We start from the raw sequence: 17,088 nt of genomic DNA on the forward strand, positions 1-17,088 counted from the left end.
AAAAGACGTCAAATTTATGTTTAATCTATACTACACCTCTGGCAATGTACCGTTTCATATGTGTAAAAAGTCGTAGTAATAAATACCCCTGGGAAAGGTAAATCTCATGGCTTAGCGCAGACTTTAAAAAAAGCATTTACCGACTAATTTTGAGTACGCGGACTCGGAGATGACCCAAACAGTTTTGGATACCTAATAATGGTTAAGTCATTCGAGCCGTTTCGAGTAGGCTACAAGACAATTTAGGTCTCCCACAGCCTTGTGGTTTGAGTCAAACTGTGAAAAATAAGAACCTAGTATTCTGGTCCAAGTTAGTCGAAACAGCTGTGTTTGTCCATTTATGACAGAATGGTTAAGTAGGCTACTGCCCCACGTGAAAAATCTGCTTGGTATTCAATCCAAAGTAGGCTAGCATAGTCTAGATCTAGATCTAGAGCCTTTTACCAATGCTTTTACCTCAAGTAACGCGCGTGCTCAAAACTTCTATTTGTGGTGTAACAAGTTTACGTCGTGAAAAACGTTTTTTTGTCCTCGAAAAAAAAACATAGTTCGCCAAACACAACTTTTAGCAATATTTAGTCATACAACAACTTTACAATAGTTTGCAAATAGACTGGCCTACATTTCGTAGCCCATTTATTTTTAAAATCATATTTGAAAACATAGTGTGAAAGAGAACAACGCATTAAAACAAAGTTTGTCTCTCGAGTTTGATTGGGGTCCCAAAACTTTTCTGTGAATCCCAAGTCAAATCCATTGAAACCCCCAAGAGGTAACACGTTTTGAGACAGGTTAACTTTGGATCTAGGTACAAGTTTTAAAACAGCGAATTTAGTGTCCCCGAAACTGTTAAACTTACTTCAGAATCTGACTGTTATCTGCAAGAGGCCTTAACAATATTCCTATTGTAAAAGCTATATTCATTGTTTTAAGCAGCTATTAACAAGATTTTCCCTACAATGTGCCATGAAGGCAATATACTTAAAAAGTATGTTACGTAGCTTACCACGCAATAGAAAAGTAAGGGAAATCGGATTACGTAATTCGTTATCCGATTTATCTTATTTTTCTATCACGTGGTCGTTTCAAAAGAAACGTCATCGTACTGAAAAACAATTTCAGTATGTGTGAAAACACGCTGAGCTGAAGTTTTATTGATCGAGCAACTTTCACACGCATAGATTCATCCAAATGTTACATTAATTGCATTGCTATTTAACGTGTGAACGAGCGTATGTGTTTCCCTCGAGGTTTCCCGTATCCGCGACCTCTGCGTGGAAAGGGCGAGTTCTGCCACTGCTTTCCTCCGCCTCGACTCGAACCAAACGGCGATGGCGGTGCTCTTGGATATTTCGCGAACTTTGTGCCACGGCCTCGGTATTGGCTTCCTCCAGCTTGCGTGAAGTTGCGGTTGGAAACACCCCAGGACGGGTTTTCGGTTTTGTTAGTTTTAAAGCCTTCTCTTGGTGAATAGCTGAGTCGACTTGAGAGACGAGTTGTTCCTGTTCCCCTGTATCGCTCCTGGGAACGGCCGCGCACTGGTGGTCGAAATTTGCCCTGGTTCAGGTTGCTATTGGAAAAGCTTCCCCTCGGCGCCCGTGGGATTCCTCGCGCACCACGACCTCCGCGACTCTTTTGCGTGAACTCTCGCTTAAAAGGCTGCGACATCTGCCGGCGGTTGGACGGTGGCGTGGAAACCGATGGAGGTTGTGGCGACTTGAATATTCCGCCGTCGTCCTTCTGCTGCTTTAATTGCTCTTCGTCAGCAGCCATGAAATCGTCAACGTGCATCGATGGAGGACGACTAGTGTTTTGTTTCCGGTGCCGGAAAAGATCAAACGGCCGGTTATGAACGTTCCCACGTCCCCTGCCAGGTCGTGGCTGCGACAGTAATCCGTGCGACCGTTTCATGTAGGTCAAGGTTTTGCCATGATTTGAACTGTACGTTTCAACTTTAGGTTGGCGTCGAGACCTGGACGAATCCGAATCCAGAGCTTCACAAAGAAAATCACTGGACTTGGCAAGTTTGCTCAGTTGTTCCGCTAGATCGTAGCCAGGGCAGAATTCAACTGCTGTCGACACTAAATCACACCTTACGAATTCACTTGTCTTCGGTTCTTCGCTAGCGGGACAAAACTCAGGACAAGTAATGGCAAGACGACTCTCTAAAATAGTGTCATCAGTTCCAAGCACAAACACAGGACGTCCGGCGAATTGGTCAGCTAGAGGAGGAGGTGCTGGTAAATCGGGCTCCTGTACGATTGTAATTTCACCCGCACCATTTTCAACGACAACCAAACTTTGTCGCAACACAGCTAGTTTGTCCAAAGCCCCGTCACAGCTTTCGTCATCAAACGAACACAGTTGGTTAACTTTACTTTCAAATACTCGAAGTGGGTGTTGAGGGTTGTCATTCCATTGCAGAAGGGTGGAGAGTTGGGTTATTGTCAAACACGGTCTGCAGCAGTCAGCTTCGGGCATATCGATGCTCTCCGGTTCAATCATGTCCGAAAGCAGCGCAATTAGGTTAATAGCGACATCAACAGATTGCGAGTTCTTCGGGTCGAATTTCTCGTTGATGTTTTCGATGCATTTCAACAGATGGGTGTCGCTCTTTGACAATCCGTTTCGTATGAATGCAAGCGCTTGTCTGGGGAAAACACGACAATAATAATAAGAAAATTAAAATCAGTTTGTTTAACCATTAAACAAATGGAAAAAAATAATAGTTACAACGTTAAGGACTTTCCATTTAAAAAAATGACTTAGTTTTATCATGCAAAAATGTTTGTGCTTATTTTTTACCTCTGATCAACAACTCGCAGAATGACCAACAACGCTCGGGCCACAACAAGATCTGATTGGCTGATCAGCTGCTGAATTGCCAAACTTGTTATCTGCCGCAAGTGAAGCGTCGAAGGAACGTAGGTGGATAACGATTTTAGGTCATCATCGAAGGAAGGCAATAGTGCGATATCTGAGTCAACGAGGACAGTCGCCAAAAGAAGCGTGGCCGCTACAGCATCGTCCGGACATAGGTCACTACTTGCATACTGCCATAGGTCGAGAATTCCGTCGCCTTCGTTGTACAGTGCTGATATGGTGGCCGATTTTGCAGCAGGAAGCGTCGCAATTTCAGCAAAAACCGCGATTGTGGTGATCTGTTCTGGTGAAAGCATCAGTTCCTTCTCTCCTGCTATTTGCTCATCGTTTGCTTCTGAGCCGTCCTCTAGAGTCACTGTGGTGTTTACCAGCAAAGGAGCGATCTCTTCGATGTACTTGCGCACGACTTCGTGAGCCAGCGCAGGCGATAAGTCCATGACTTGCTGTGTTAAGGCGACGGTAACATCAAGAAGGGGTCGACACTTGGACGCTGACAAGGGCAGGAGAAGCGACATGAGACGGTCAATATGAGGCATAATGCAAGTAGACCACATGCTTGACAGTTTAAGAACAGACGACGCAGAATCGCCATCTGGTTTTTCTGGACTTACTATTGGCAAAGGCAGCGGCAACAGTTGTGATAAAAGAGTTAAAGTTGGGACAAAGTTGTCACATTGGCTCTCGGCGTGCTTGAGAAGTTCACATAAAATCCCGTCGGACTGATCGAAGCAGGATTTGTGCTCGAAGAACTGAGACACTGCAGATACAAATATTTGTGTTATGTCATCCAACAGTATGGTGTCTACTGGCCTTGCGAGGATATACAAATCCGAGTACAAAGGCACCACAGCTTTGATAAACCGATCCCCGTTAACGCATTTGCCATCAATGCCAGCAGTGAAGAGTTGATCGTGCATGAGTGCCACAAGTTTTACACTACTTCGTGCCACTGAAATAAGAGTGTTGAAAAGAGTGACGGGGAGACCAATAGACATGGCACGAAGGCCATGGCAAACGTGAACCAAGCAGGTGTGGAGTTTTTCAATTACTGTAAGTAGGATGTTGAGTCCATCAGCAGAAAACATGTCCTTCATTCGAAGTCTCAAGTTAGCAGAGCCTTGTTGGGTTTTATCTGTTTAAGTACAAAAGACAGATTTAGAATATCATTTAAACAAAACTTGACATGTACAAAAAAAGGTAAAACAAAGTAACTTTATCAGATTCCACACATTTTTAATTTAAAACAAGTGCACCGTACTGAACGTTACATCAATTGGTAACAAAAAGGCACATTGTGTTGACAGCATAAAAGGGAATGCCCACCTGTATTGCATGCATGACACAGCATGCGGAGTCCCATGCAAACTTTTGGTCCAATGTCAGGAAAGGTTTTCCATTCCATTTGCTCAGATTCAGTCTTCAAATACACCAGAAGTTTTCCAAGATCATATTGTTCACTCTCTACTGTCGATTTCAGTGGGTGTAACCAGTTTGCTAATGCATCTGATTTCGGAATGGAGTGAGTCCTGGCAAGGCACGTTTTTTTGAAGATGCTTTTATGTTTTAAGACATATGCAACTGATTCTGATTTGATCAGTGTATTTAGAACAATTGAGGCTGCATAATGATTTACTGCACTTCTGTGATAGATAATTTCAGGTTTCTTCTCATCATTTTTGTCTGAACCTGTTAAGAAAAAAAAATCAATCAGTTAACATAAAATCAAAAGCTGAGAACTAAAAACGTTTCTTACAACAGAGGTACAGACAGAGAAACTTACACCTCATAGTAACATTTTTTTTATTAACTTACTTTCTACAATTTTGGAGTCACTTTCAGATTTCTGATCTTCAGAGTCTTTTGTGGAAGTCCTTTCCACAGATTCAGGTTTACAATCAGCAACATCTGAAACCTTTGCAGGATACAACAAGCAAGGTACCATTGATGTCACAAAATCATCCATTGCAAGGATCCTAGCCAAACACTGCTTTCCCAAAGGCAGATAAGTAACAGAATATAGGACTCTCAAGGCATGGACAAGTTCTTCATCCTCTTCATCCGTAATATCTTGCTCCAGTAAGCTACTGATGTGATCAAGAGATTGTATGCACTGGATGTGAATAGCCAGCTTCAGTGCAAAGTTTCCAGGTGTACCAGGTATCTCAACATCTAGATTTTGTGAAGATTTTAGCAGATGGTGAACTACATGAATCAGGGAGTCAGAATTGGAACAAACATGTAAAAGCTGCTTTGCATTTGACATCAGTTGCTCCAAAAAGCCACAACATGAATCAAACAAAGATTTGAATCCAGACACAAATGGTAATGTCATTAGCGCTTGTATGGACGGCAGAAGACCAGTAAATTCACTCATCCTACAAGAAAATGTATAGCTATTTAAAGTTATGTTATTTTAAAGTGATCATATTAATTCACATGGTAACATGGCGCATTTATAAACAAACAATTTGACAAAAAACTTCGGTGTTTACTATTCAGCACTGGTACTGCTTCTATAAATTATAAATATGGATAAGGTAAAAATATAATAATATAAAACAAGCTAACCTAAATAATGTCACATCACACAGGTTTGGATCCTGTTTCAAGGGCTGTGATGACTTTACTGGAAAAGCTTTAATGTGTAGTTGACCAATAGAAGCTGAAGGATTGCGAAAAGCAACCGAAATTTCATCCAAACTTTTAGCAAGTTTGCTTATTACCTCATTTGTTACATTAACATCTTCCAAACTGAACACACTTTCAAGAGGAGTGGTGTTTTCCTGAAACAAAACTTGCTTTCAGACTAGTTTTTTAAAGATTGTCACAATGTAAGTGTCTATTCTCAGGTTTTGCCTGATCCAAGAACTTTTTTTTAAACAAAACTGCTGATGGTTACATGTGCCTAAAAAGTACACACATTTTTTGTTTAGGTCAGAAAATAAAATCTTTAAAATAAAATCTATTTTGACCTTAAAACAATTCATCTAAACTGTTTTTGATCATTTCAACAATTGCATTGTCATGTACACAGCCACTTCATCATCAATACTTTATGTAACTCAAAATTACCATTTTGTGTCACACTTTGAAATCTTTAGCAGCACACACTGCGAGAAACACTGGTATTGCTTATTGCACAATGATTTATATTGTTTGTTACTACAGGTTAGCTTCAAAATTACACCAAGCATACCTACCACAAGAACACTTTCAAAAGAGTTCTTCAGTCCTGAATCAGCATTATCTTCAGAACCAGAAGCTTCACCAAAAACTCTTCGGTGTCCACTTTGTTGAATAATACGAAGATTGTCATGATCTCCAAGACCCTGATTACATTATCAGCACAATTACACTTTGTTAAAAAAACAACAACACAAAACTGTGTTTTACACATCTTGCAACCTAATAACTAATTTGTTATATACCGTAGATTGCTTGCTAGGAGTTTCATCCTCTGGTATTGATGAATCCTCAACAACTTCATATCCTGCAACAGAAGGAACAACCCCCATGTCAGCTTCATCATGAGCGGAAAAAATCTCATCAGCTTCATCATTTTCCTCTTCAGAAACATATGCATATTCGGCAGGTATTTTTGAACTGACTATGGCATGAGTTGCAGTTTTTATGTAGACCATGCATTCGTAGATATGTGCCTTCTGAACCAGCTGAGCGAGTGCAGCTGCCACTCTTGCTGCTTGAGATACCAATGCCATTTCCACCGCTCTGGCATAGTCGGTTTTAAAATCAATATTATTGTCCCCATGACCATACATAAAGTAATGCATCATCAATGGCCAATTAGTTACTGCATCAAGCACATGGATAGCACTTATTTTCACAGAAGATGCAATATGTGAAGTCTCAAGTAAAGAGAAAACCGCATCGAGTAAACCATGCTGTACAAGTTGTTCAGCAGTTTCGACACTGGTATGTAAAAGCTCGAGAGCCAAACTGAGTCCCGACTTCAATGCTCTCACATTTACACCGAGAATTTTTGCCAAAGGGCTATTCAATCTCAGACAATATATTGAGTAGGAAACTAAAATTGCAACATAATCTATATCGACAGTGTTGCTCAGGTCCAAACATGACAGAGAACCTTTCAATTTTGGCAGCATCTTCTCTATACATGAAACCCATTCAGCTTCTTTTCCAGGTACAATTTCTATGCCACAGGTTTGCCCCATATTTTGGTCTTCCTCCAGACTTAAGCACATACTTTTTGCCAAATCGATAAGCTGCTGTAGTTCTGAAATTCCCTTTTGCATCTCCTTAACAGCTTGATCACTTGCAGTGTCTTCTCCTGACTCAATTTGGTCCAATACCTTGTGACGTAAAATTTCACTTTCCGTCACCTCTGGTGGTCTAGGAGTAAAAATAAAAAACAGACAATCAAATGCCAATAATTTACAGCCAGTACAGTACAGGAAAAGTCTTACTTGTAATATGTCAGTGGATATGCCATCATATCAAATGGGTTAAAGTTCATCATACTGCTTGGTAGCAACATGTCTTCCGCCAGAATCGCTTCCATATTAGCAGCTGCATCCTCATCCATAATATCATCATCACTAATTTCTTCATATTCTGCATCATCCATCCATTCCTCATCAGTCCTCTATGAGTTAATGGGTCAATTTTTAACATTTAACATTTTGTTTTACAATTTCATTTTTTTACATATTTAACAGTCTAAACTATAAATCAAATTTATGTTTGTTAATCGCATAACCAATTTGTCAAGCTTTTTACGCAATTAACCAGATTATTCGATTAACCGGAGGACTTTTCTCACAAATAGCTGTGGTTGGAATTTGCATTTTCTATGCAATTAAACATATTACGTGATTATCCAGATTTGCCTCTAGTTGTAGAAATGTAGTATAAATGTTACAGTTAAAATGTCAGTATACCTGTTCAGTGTCATATTGATGCAACAAACTTCTGTCTTGCTCCATAGTTTCATCATTAGCAACTTCCGCATTCCTACCATCATGTTCTTGTCTGGAGGTCCTTCTTTGTTCATGATGCCAATCACCGACATCATTCTGTGAACTTCTGCGTAAAGATCGATCCAACCTTTCGTATTGGTACTTATTTCCTCTCTGGGAATCTCGAACCTCATTACTTCCAGGAGTAGGTAGAAGTGCTGGAGGGCGTTTGTTGTAAAAGTCACCTCTATTTTTTTGATACTGCAAGTCAATTGGCTGTCGGTCAGTATAAGGCCTAATTTCAGGAGGTCGATTGGAAAAATTGCCTTTAAATGCAGCGCCTTCCCCAGATTTATTGTGTTCAAATTCATGAGGCTGAGGATCTGTTTGGGGGTTAATTGGTGGTGTAACTGAACTACTGTGCACCTTTGTAAACTTCTGCAAGTTGTCATCAACTTTGTCTGGAAGTCGGGGGACATCAGTATGCCTGGGTGGTTCTTTTGGTGTTGGTAATAGTGCTCTGTTTCTGCTGCCATACTCTCTTCTCTCCCGTATTGCTTTTACAGCAACACTATCAGAGGCCTCAGCCCCGAAAACTGCAATAGTCACTCGCTGGTACCATCCACTGCACAAAAGTTTGTCTGTCACAAACGGTAAAGGTGGAAGTACACTCGTTTGAGATGACTCTTTATACTCCAAAGTACACAGGTTCTCAAATGCGCTGCAGGAATCATTGTTGGAATCACTGGCAAAGAAATCTATTCGAAACTGTGCCGGGCTTGTACTTCCAATTTGACTAAAAGAAATACATTGCATAATTATTTATAAGCGTCAAAAAAATAGTGGCATTTCAGTTTATAAAAAAATGACAACTTACCCCTCATTAGCAAGTTGGTCATGCAAACAGTATCCTCTTGATAAAATTCTAATTTCCTCAAGGACTACTGGGACAGGGAAGTTAATGGCTGCCCAACTGCTGAATACACTTCCATCAGCTGGCTCTTGCGAAAACGTATCACAAAATAACAGCTTCATTGTTTAAAAGCCTACAAACATCACACGTCCTTATTTTTCTGAAAGAAAGAAACAAATAAAAAAATATTATTAGGAAGTTCACCCTACATTGACTAAATTGAAAGAAAAAACAAAACAATAACCTGATTTTACACATTAAAACATTTCCCTGGGGCTTCTTTTACAGATCGTTTAGGTTAAGTTCACTGAATGGAACATCATAAGAGTGTAAATAAATAAAAAACAAAACCATTTTGACTGCACAAATCATTTTATTATTGCTTTATAGAGCAGACATTGACAATACTTGATTTTATACTATTGAGTTCATTGCTTTCATGTATGTGTCTAAAAAATAGATTAGGCCACCACTGATCTCGCTCAGTGTCTTTCCAAATAGTTTTGACCACATAACCACATCCATCACAGCCCCACAATTCTTCCAAACACACAACAGCTTCTTGCAATCTTTTCCAAGGCCGGATATCTGTGTGCCATATTTGATAATCAAGCAGTGTGAATAAAACTTCTAAAGCATGGTACAAATCAGATGTTGGGTTAAACTCCATGTAGGAAGAGATTGATGGGTTGCTCTGCAGCCACATTTCAAAATACAAATCATGCAGTTTTAAGCATAAAGCATCTGAAGGTGCAACACTGAACAAACTGTTTAATGCCAAAAATTGCACATCTTTTCGTGGAACATCCACATCACAGTGTTTAGCTAAGAATTGATAAAGATATTTATGGGCATTGGGATTGTCCATGTGGGAGGATGAGTATGAACATAACATTTCTCTTGCTTCTTCATATTTTTCATAATAACATAGTATTTCAACATGCTTTGAAACAAATATATCCCAAGTACCAGGTTTATCCGTGATCTTTTCAAAATGTTGTAATGCAGATTTCGCTAAATTTGCCTTTTCACATTGAGGATCCTCTAATGAAGGTTGGTGTTCAACAATGTATTGTGAAACTGCAACCTTCCACAAGATATATTCAACCATTCCCAAATACCCCTCCATTGTATCACTCCAAAATGCTATCTTTTTTGCTCGGTTTTGTTTTACATTAATACCAATTATGCTGCGCTCAATAGTATCATACTGTTGAAAACCTTTCCGAGCAGTTTCAAAATTTTGTTGACATAACAATATGAAATTATGTTCCAGAAGGACATGTACTTGGTCAATTTGATCACAAAAGGAACCTAATATACGGTTATAGGCTGATAGGTGATCTTTGGGGTCAGAAACACAATGAGGATGTTGCAAAATCGTTTCAACTCCAACCCTCCACAAAATCTAAAAATGAATAGTTTTAAGCTAAAAGGAATTAAATCAGCAAAAAACATTTTGTACCTGTTCTAATCTCTTCTCAGTTGTAAATTTATGTTCTTTCCAGTTGACACGCATTAAGCCAAGCAACAATACTACCACATCACCCCATCTAAAGTAAAAATGAATAAAACTAAACCTAAAATTTTTTAAATTAAAAAGACATAATATACTTTAATGACAATAAGGCCACAGCAGTTATTCACAGTATTATCAAGCTGGTCATTGTTATCAACCAGATATTAACTCTGTTAGCAAAGTAACAATTACATTAAACCCCTGAACTGTTGCTATTACTTACTTCTGTTGCAGTAACTTGGTGTGCAAAAGTTGTATTCCTGTTCTTCGTGTAACTGCCAAAGGATTGTTATGATAAAATGTTCGCTCTTCATTCTGGCAACATTGGGATGTCCCATACTTTAAGTTTAAAACAGGTTCTCTGTGATCTGCATCAACCACTGAGTTTAACTGTACAACAACAGTGTTTAGAAAGTCACACAGCATCTCCTTTGACTTACTACAAGACATATCATTATTCATAAAGTATCTTTTTCCTAACGGACCTAACCTATATACATATTAAATGGTGAAGTCGAACAGTTGAAAACACAAAGGCAAACAATTGCTGCTCATTGCTAAACCCTAGATCAGGGTTCAGCAACCTTTTAGGTAGGGTTCCTCTATTTCTCGACTTTTTCGTTTCTCGAGAAACGAGAAATTAAAAATCCATTTCTCGAGAATCTCGAGAGTCTCGAAATTTTTATTTAGGCCGAGTTTCTAACAAAAACAAACTTCGATTGTCTGTTTTTTCGCTTGTAGTAGCGATCGCAAGTAGTGATTCGCTAGCAAACCAGCAAAAAACGAAGCGACTGTTATAGATCTTATGCAACCAGGCGTGACTACTGTCTGGGAAAGGTGAAAGTTTAGCAGCAACGCACACTAAAATCGCTGTTACGGAAGCAAAATAAGAAAGTTATGTGCCCAGTCCGCTCTAGGGCCAAGTTTAAACTAAAAATACACGTAATAAGTGGTGTTGCATTTACTTTTTGTTTAAGATACGTGAAGTAATATTTCTCGAGAAATTTTTATTTATTTCTTGAGATTCAAGACTCGATTTTTTCGAGATTTCTCGAAAAGGATCTCTACTTTTAGGCGACAGATGCCAATTAACTTGTTATTTCCTTGTGGTAATGGCTTCGTGTGCCAACGTTTTTTCTCAATAATAGTGGTTTGTGCCAGCAGATAACAATAATAAAAAGAAAACAGATTGTTTTGTACATGTAAGGCTGAATTTTACAACAATGGTATGATAAAAACTGTGAACAAGCAGTGTAACAGGTTAAAATGTTACTCCAATATAAACAGGGAAATCAGTTGGCGTGCCATGAAAAACCATTGGCACGCGTGCCAGGGGTTACCGAACCGACCCCTGCTCTAGATGTATTCAATGCTGGCAGTTTATGCTTTAGTAGCATATTGACTGACAAGGTAAAACAGCTACTAAAAGTATTAAAGTATATCAGATCATAAACAGAAAAAGTAATTCTTTCATTTTTGCTAATACACTTGGCTTAGGTTGAAGTGAAGTTGAACACAAATCACAGTCACACAAGCACAACAAAACAAGTTATCAATGCTTTAGTTCAGAAAAATGCAACACAATTTACTTTCACCTGCAATGCTGCAAACAACGAACTTTTCCACCATAATGCTCTGCCAAAGATAGATAACTAAATTGAGTTACGCATGGTTGCCATTCGGTCACGGTTGGCATATTTCCAAAATGTTTCCGAATTCGAACAACAGGGCTTTTTAAGCGAATCACAAAGGCGGGTTTTCCCGGGTCATGTGACTTTTTCACCAATCAGCGTAGTCGACTCATTGAACCAATCAGAAGACAGCTTGCGTAGTTGAGTTACTATGTTTGAAAGTTAAGGTTTTGCGTGGTTTTATAATTGTATTACTAAAATAAAACCATTTTAAACGGCATTTTTGATAATTAATCACAAGGTTTTTTGTAAACAATTATCTGATATTGTTAAGTGGATTCCATGCAGCAAATTGTGGAACTTGAAGGAAAATTAATAACAAAAGGAAATAAAGAAATGGTTTTTAGTCTTTTTGTGTAGTTTCTAATACTAGCTGGAATGTATGCAAAACATTTTTCAACCCTAAAATATTTTTGGGAAACCTTTAAATGCTTTTGTTAATGCTTTTATCAAATTCAACACTTTGTGTCCTGTGTCTATGGATGTTAAGATCAAACTTTACACCAAGTCAACTAAACATCAGTTAAGTTGGTTTCTACTCACCCATGTATGGCAGTTAACCACAATCACTTGCTTAAAGCTGCCGGAAACCTTGGTTAGCTAAAGATCAGTGAATCTAAAAAAAATATTTTCTTTATATATTTTTGGCAATGATAGTTAGTGTCTCAAGCATTACAAAGTTCAAACCCATGAGACCAAGTTGCTTGTTACAGATGGAATAAGTGCAGCAGTCACTAACAACTGCCATAATCCAAAACCCTGCTCTGTGTAATATCTCTGGGACCAGTGGCGTAAATGTAACTTTGTGGCATAAAGTGGTATAAATTTGTTTTGTGGTCTACAGAAGTATGCCGATAAATCTGAGGCTAAGATCTGCCTTGAGCAATTTAAAGGATTTTATGTTCATGCCATTGTAAGTCCGATCATGGAAAGAATCCACAAAATGATGTTACAATCTTCTGAGATGGTGTTTGTGGCTTCTACAACCAATCTGGACCAGACTAATGCCTCACTTACAGTCCTGTTATGTGGTAGTCCAATTGGGGATGTATCAGGCATCAGCACCTCAGAAGCATATGTATGTAGACGTTGCATTGGGTCAGGAGCAGGCACCATCTGTGGAATTCTTTAGTGATTTGACCACCACACATCTACACAAGGTCATGGTGACTGTTCAAATGCCATGGAAATCAATCCACCCACTTCATTGTCTGGTAGCATTGCTGGACCATCACATAAACCAGTGACTGAATGTCCGGACTACACTGCAGAGAACTTTTCTTAAATTTAGTAGTGTTCTGAGCTTATAAAGACCAAGCACTCTAGTGACTTTCATTAAAACAAAACTTATGAAGCATGAAGCATCAGAAAGGTTTAAGAACTCTATCTCTTCTGCTCATTTCGTTGCACAAATAAGATCAGCACTTCATTCATCTGAAAGAAACTCAATTGGCAACTGCAATGCTGGGAGCAAAATGCATTGTTTTTTTAGGACTGACATTAAAATGATATATTTTCTTGGTATGGTTGGTACAAAAATTCATTTCCTTTCGTGTTTTACTTTTTTTCTGCAGCTTTTCTATGTATTTTTGTATAAATTGTTAAATGGTCTGGGATAAATTTTTTACAGCTGATAGATATCATGTTGCTTACTATTTACCTAATTTGGTTTGTAGATTGGGGCAATTGGTTTTTGATTAATTTATTGGATTGTAGGTTGAGCTATTTGCTATTCCAGAACCTGCATGGATGCATAATCATATTTGTTGTTTAACAATTAGAATTTACTTTTCCATGCTCCAAAGTGATTACCTATAGCTTATGGTGCCTTAAGCCACTAGAGCTCAGACCTGTATGTGTGGAATCAAGGAAGGGCAGTTGCGCTGCCAAAACAAATAAAACCTTGAGAAGGGATGGACAACAGGAAAAAGTAGGGCAGATCAGAGACATCAAGCACTCCAAGTTAAATAGCATTTTCTTGACAATTAGCTATAACTAAAGTTATTGTACTGGTAAACATATCGACTATCATGGAGAATGTTATACCAATAGATTATTAATGGATCTACTTTATAGAACTGTGTTGACTGATTATTTTTAACTGTGGTTACTGCATGCATAATAAACAAACTTTTGGAGGACTGTTGAAATGAGTGATATAGTGTTTCAATTTAGGTACAACTGTTTTGTTCCAAATAAAGAGTTGCAAATAAATAAACTAATGTAAACTATGAAGGAAAATAAATAGCCTGTGTAGCAAGGTCAAAGACAAACTAATTTAACTTGCTGACAAATATGACTGGTAATATAGAGTGAAAAGGTGTTTTGTTTCATACAAGTGATTATAAATGAATAAAAAAAACTGGTGTAAACAAGAAAAATAAATAACTGAGAAAAAGCTGCTCACATCAGGTGAGATAAGGAAAAAAAAAATTTGACACTGCTGCATATCTGTTTTTAGGTGGTAGCTATTCTGTACAACATTTTTTGGGACTATTATCATTTCAATGTCACAAGAAAAACAATAAATTGGCTAGCACAAGTAAATCTTCTCATAATTTACTTTATACTGTAGTAGTTTTTTTTAATCCTGCATTTGCTCTCAAGCACACTACTTCAATTTGCTATTTAAGATCGCTTGTGTTTTATTGTAAACTTACGACAAAATTCCAGCATGCACAATAAAAATAACATATACATTGGTGGCACAGAACAACATTCAAAACTGAAAATATTGGGAGTTGTTTGGAACAACTATGCAAATGGCGTGCCCAGTGTACACTTATGTTAGAACTGCACTGTGTACAACTATAAACCATTCATCTCTGTAGGTTAGGAACAGTTTGTTGATCCCAAGGTATGGCATGCATAATGTGTTTAATTGCGTTGATCATAGGTGCCTGCACTAGAGACAATGAGGCATAACACACTGTTTTTATGCCATGCAAACTTGCCTGCATGCAGTGCTCATCATATACAAAGTAAAATTTTAACATTGATTGATTGAAGGGGTTGCGTTGCTACCCTAAACAAACACATAGCATTAATAATAGAAAATATTTTGCACAAAAGCTATTTCAGACTTAATAAAAAGTATGAGTGTATAATCTAACATTAATGAAGCATATATTGCACAAAAGTGATTTTACACTCAATAAAAATGATGTGTGTATAATTTACTATATATAACCTAATAAACATTACCTTCAGTTCAAACATACAAAATGCATCAGTCTTCACTGCGTTCTGACTTGTAAAAACGTTTTTTTTAATCAAAACTGACATAAAACTTGCAACGTCGACAATATTGAAGTCAAAGTAACCGCTTAGCAACCTAGACGTGACGTAACGGCAACCCGCAGATTTCCGCTGCTGTGATTGGCTGAAAAAGCCCTGTGGTTCGAATTCGGAAACATTTTGGAAATATGCTCACGGTTGAGGCAAAGTATTTGGTCATGTAATTTTTTGGAGGGTTTAGTTTTTTAATATTTTGGAAGGTTTTTTAATTATTAAGGTTTCAAACCGTCAAAAAACAAATTAATATTAAATCATTGCAAGAATTTTGTTACGTAGACCCAAAATAAACATGCTTTGACGAAATTTTAAACACACACACTTTCTTCAAGTTGTTGTTTGTCTTTGTTTACATTTTTTTGTTTTGTTCGAATTCATTTTGCTGACAGTTTTTTATATCTTGCTAAGCAAGCTAGAATGTGTCGAAAAGGTTTAATTCGCAAGATAACTTTTGATTACTTAGCTTGTTGTCTTTGCGCTGCGTCAAATATTCCATCGTGGCCAGACGGCTGACAAAGGTAGGCTACATCGACAAAAGACACTCGTGGTTCATGCAACGTGTGAGGCGAATCTGACGTGGTTTCGGCACGCGTTGTATAACACAACAAAACACTAATCGATCTAAGTACTATAAAAACGAAAGGTTTCTGAACAAAATTGTGTAGAACAGAAAACGACAGGGAAATAATCAACAATAAACGAAAGCGATACAAAATGGGATTTTTCTTGTCCAAACTTGTTAACGTTTGGGAAGGATTTAACGAATGTCCAGCTCGGGTTGTAATGCTTGGACTGGACTCGGCTGGTAAGTTTTAAAAAAAATGTTACAACTTCTAAAATGTTAGTGAAACTTAACCGTTTATTTCAAAAGGTAAAACGACGACGCTTTACAAGCTGAAACTGGGCGATCTAATCACCACAATTCCGACCATTGGCTTTAATGTCGAAACTGTCAGCCCCTGCAAAGGTTTGACGCTCACTATTTGGGACGTTGGTGGCCAGCAAAAAATCCGACAACTTTGGCATCATTATTATCAAAACACTGACGGTAAGCACCGTTTGATTTGTGACAGTCAGTTTTTGTGACATTTACCTGGAGCTAAGCCCTATGGCCATTAGTTGTAGAACCGTGATATGTATAAGTTTTTGCAAGCTGTAGCCTACGTTCATTGAAACTTCATTTTTTGAAGGTCTGATTTTTATCGTGGACAGCGCCGACGAAGCAAGGTTTCCCGACGCCCGTGATGAGCTTCACAAAATTCTTGAGTTTGATTGCATGTCGCACATCCCAGTGCTTGTGTTTGCAAACAAACAGGATTTGCCTTACGCCAAGCCATTATCGAAGATTGCAGAGGTCCTTGACCTGTCCTCGTTGAATTCAACACACAAATGGCATATTCAGGCATGTTGTGCAGCAACTGGAGACGGTCTCGTGGAAGGATTTACATCGTTTTCTGGGATGATCAAGGAATACAAAAAGTCAAATCGTTTCTAGCTGTAGTTTTTCACTTATTTACTTACTTACATAATAACTGCACTTTTTCTAGTTTTCGTTCGTAAACTGTGTATTTTCTTTCATATGCTTGTTTAATGCAAATTGTATTTAAATTTTATTTAATTTTTTTTAAGCGTTTTTTTATTTAATGAAACAGAAAACGTGTACAAAATGTAGTGTGCAAGTTTGGATTTGCGATGCTTTTTAAACGCCCTAGTTCAAAGAATAAACGCCCCCTCATTATATTTTTAGCAACCTATAAAGACATTAACGTATATTGCTTACGTGTTGATGTAGGTGTTGTGATACATTTGGCTTGCTTCCAAACAACAACGTACGGTGAGATATGGGGTCAT

General features: G+C 38.1%; 3 protein-coding genes and 1 long non-coding RNA gene across 4 annotated transcripts; 1 reads left to right on the top strand and 3 right to left on the bottom strand.

Moving 5' to 3' along the window:
- Nucleotides 1-1,134: 1,134 nt before the first annotated feature.
- LOC145215526 (protein virilizer homolog) lies at nt 1,135-8,906 on the bottom strand. The gene is made up of 10 exons (XM_080084225.1): nt 8,698-8,906; nt 7,803-8,616; nt 7,329-7,507; nt 6,312-7,254; nt 6,084-6,212; nt 5,452-5,666; nt 4,696-5,258; nt 4,207-4,569; nt 2,806-4,015; nt 1,135-2,650 (listed from the first exon to the last, which is right to left on the bottom strand). The coding sequence occupies exons 1-10, from the start codon at nt 8,853-8,855 to the stop codon at nt 1,216-1,218; spliced, it is 6,009 nt and encodes a 2,002-aa protein (XP_079940351.1). The 5' UTR covers nt 8,856-8,906; the 3' UTR covers nt 1,135-1,215.
- Nucleotides 8,907-8,973: 67 nt separating this feature from the next.
- LOC145215528 (TATA box-binding protein-associated factor RNA polymerase I subunit A-like) lies at nt 8,974-11,941 on the bottom strand. The gene is made up of 3 exons (XM_080084227.1): nt 10,476-11,941; nt 10,199-10,286; nt 8,974-10,141 (listed from the first exon to the last, which is right to left on the bottom strand). Exons 1-3 carry the CDS (start codon nt 10,712-10,714, stop codon nt 9,110-9,112), a joined length of 1,359 nt encoding a protein of 452 aa, XP_079940353.1. The 5' UTR covers nt 10,715-11,941; the 3' UTR covers nt 8,974-9,109.
- A 2,629-nt stretch (nt 11,942-14,570) lies between these two features.
- On the bottom strand, nt 14,571-15,372 carry LOC145214580 (uncharacterized). Its single transcript, XR_013857074.1, has 2 exons — nt 15,148-15,372; nt 14,571-14,968 (listed from the first exon to the last, which is right to left on the bottom strand). It is a non-coding gene; the product is annotated as an uncharacterized LOC145214580 (long non-coding RNA).
- A 293-nt stretch (nt 15,373-15,665) lies between these two features.
- LOC145213657 (uncharacterized) lies at nt 15,666-16,823 on the top strand. The gene is made up of 3 exons (XM_080082021.1): nt 15,666-16,042; nt 16,109-16,285; nt 16,428-16,823. Exons 1-3 carry the CDS (start codon nt 15,952-15,954, stop codon nt 16,730-16,732), a joined length of 573 nt encoding a protein of 190 aa, XP_079938147.1. The 5' UTR covers nt 15,666-15,951; the 3' UTR covers nt 16,733-16,823.
- The last annotated feature ends 265 nt before the right edge of the window (nt 16,824-17,088 follow it).

This window comes from Phallusia mammillata, chromosome 2, assembly GCF_965637545.1.
Source record: "Phallusia mammillata chromosome 2, kaPhaMamm4.hap1.1, whole genome shotgun sequence".
Taxonomy (NCBI): Eukaryota; Metazoa; Chordata; class Ascidiacea; order Phlebobranchia; family Ascidiidae; genus Phallusia; species Phallusia mammillata.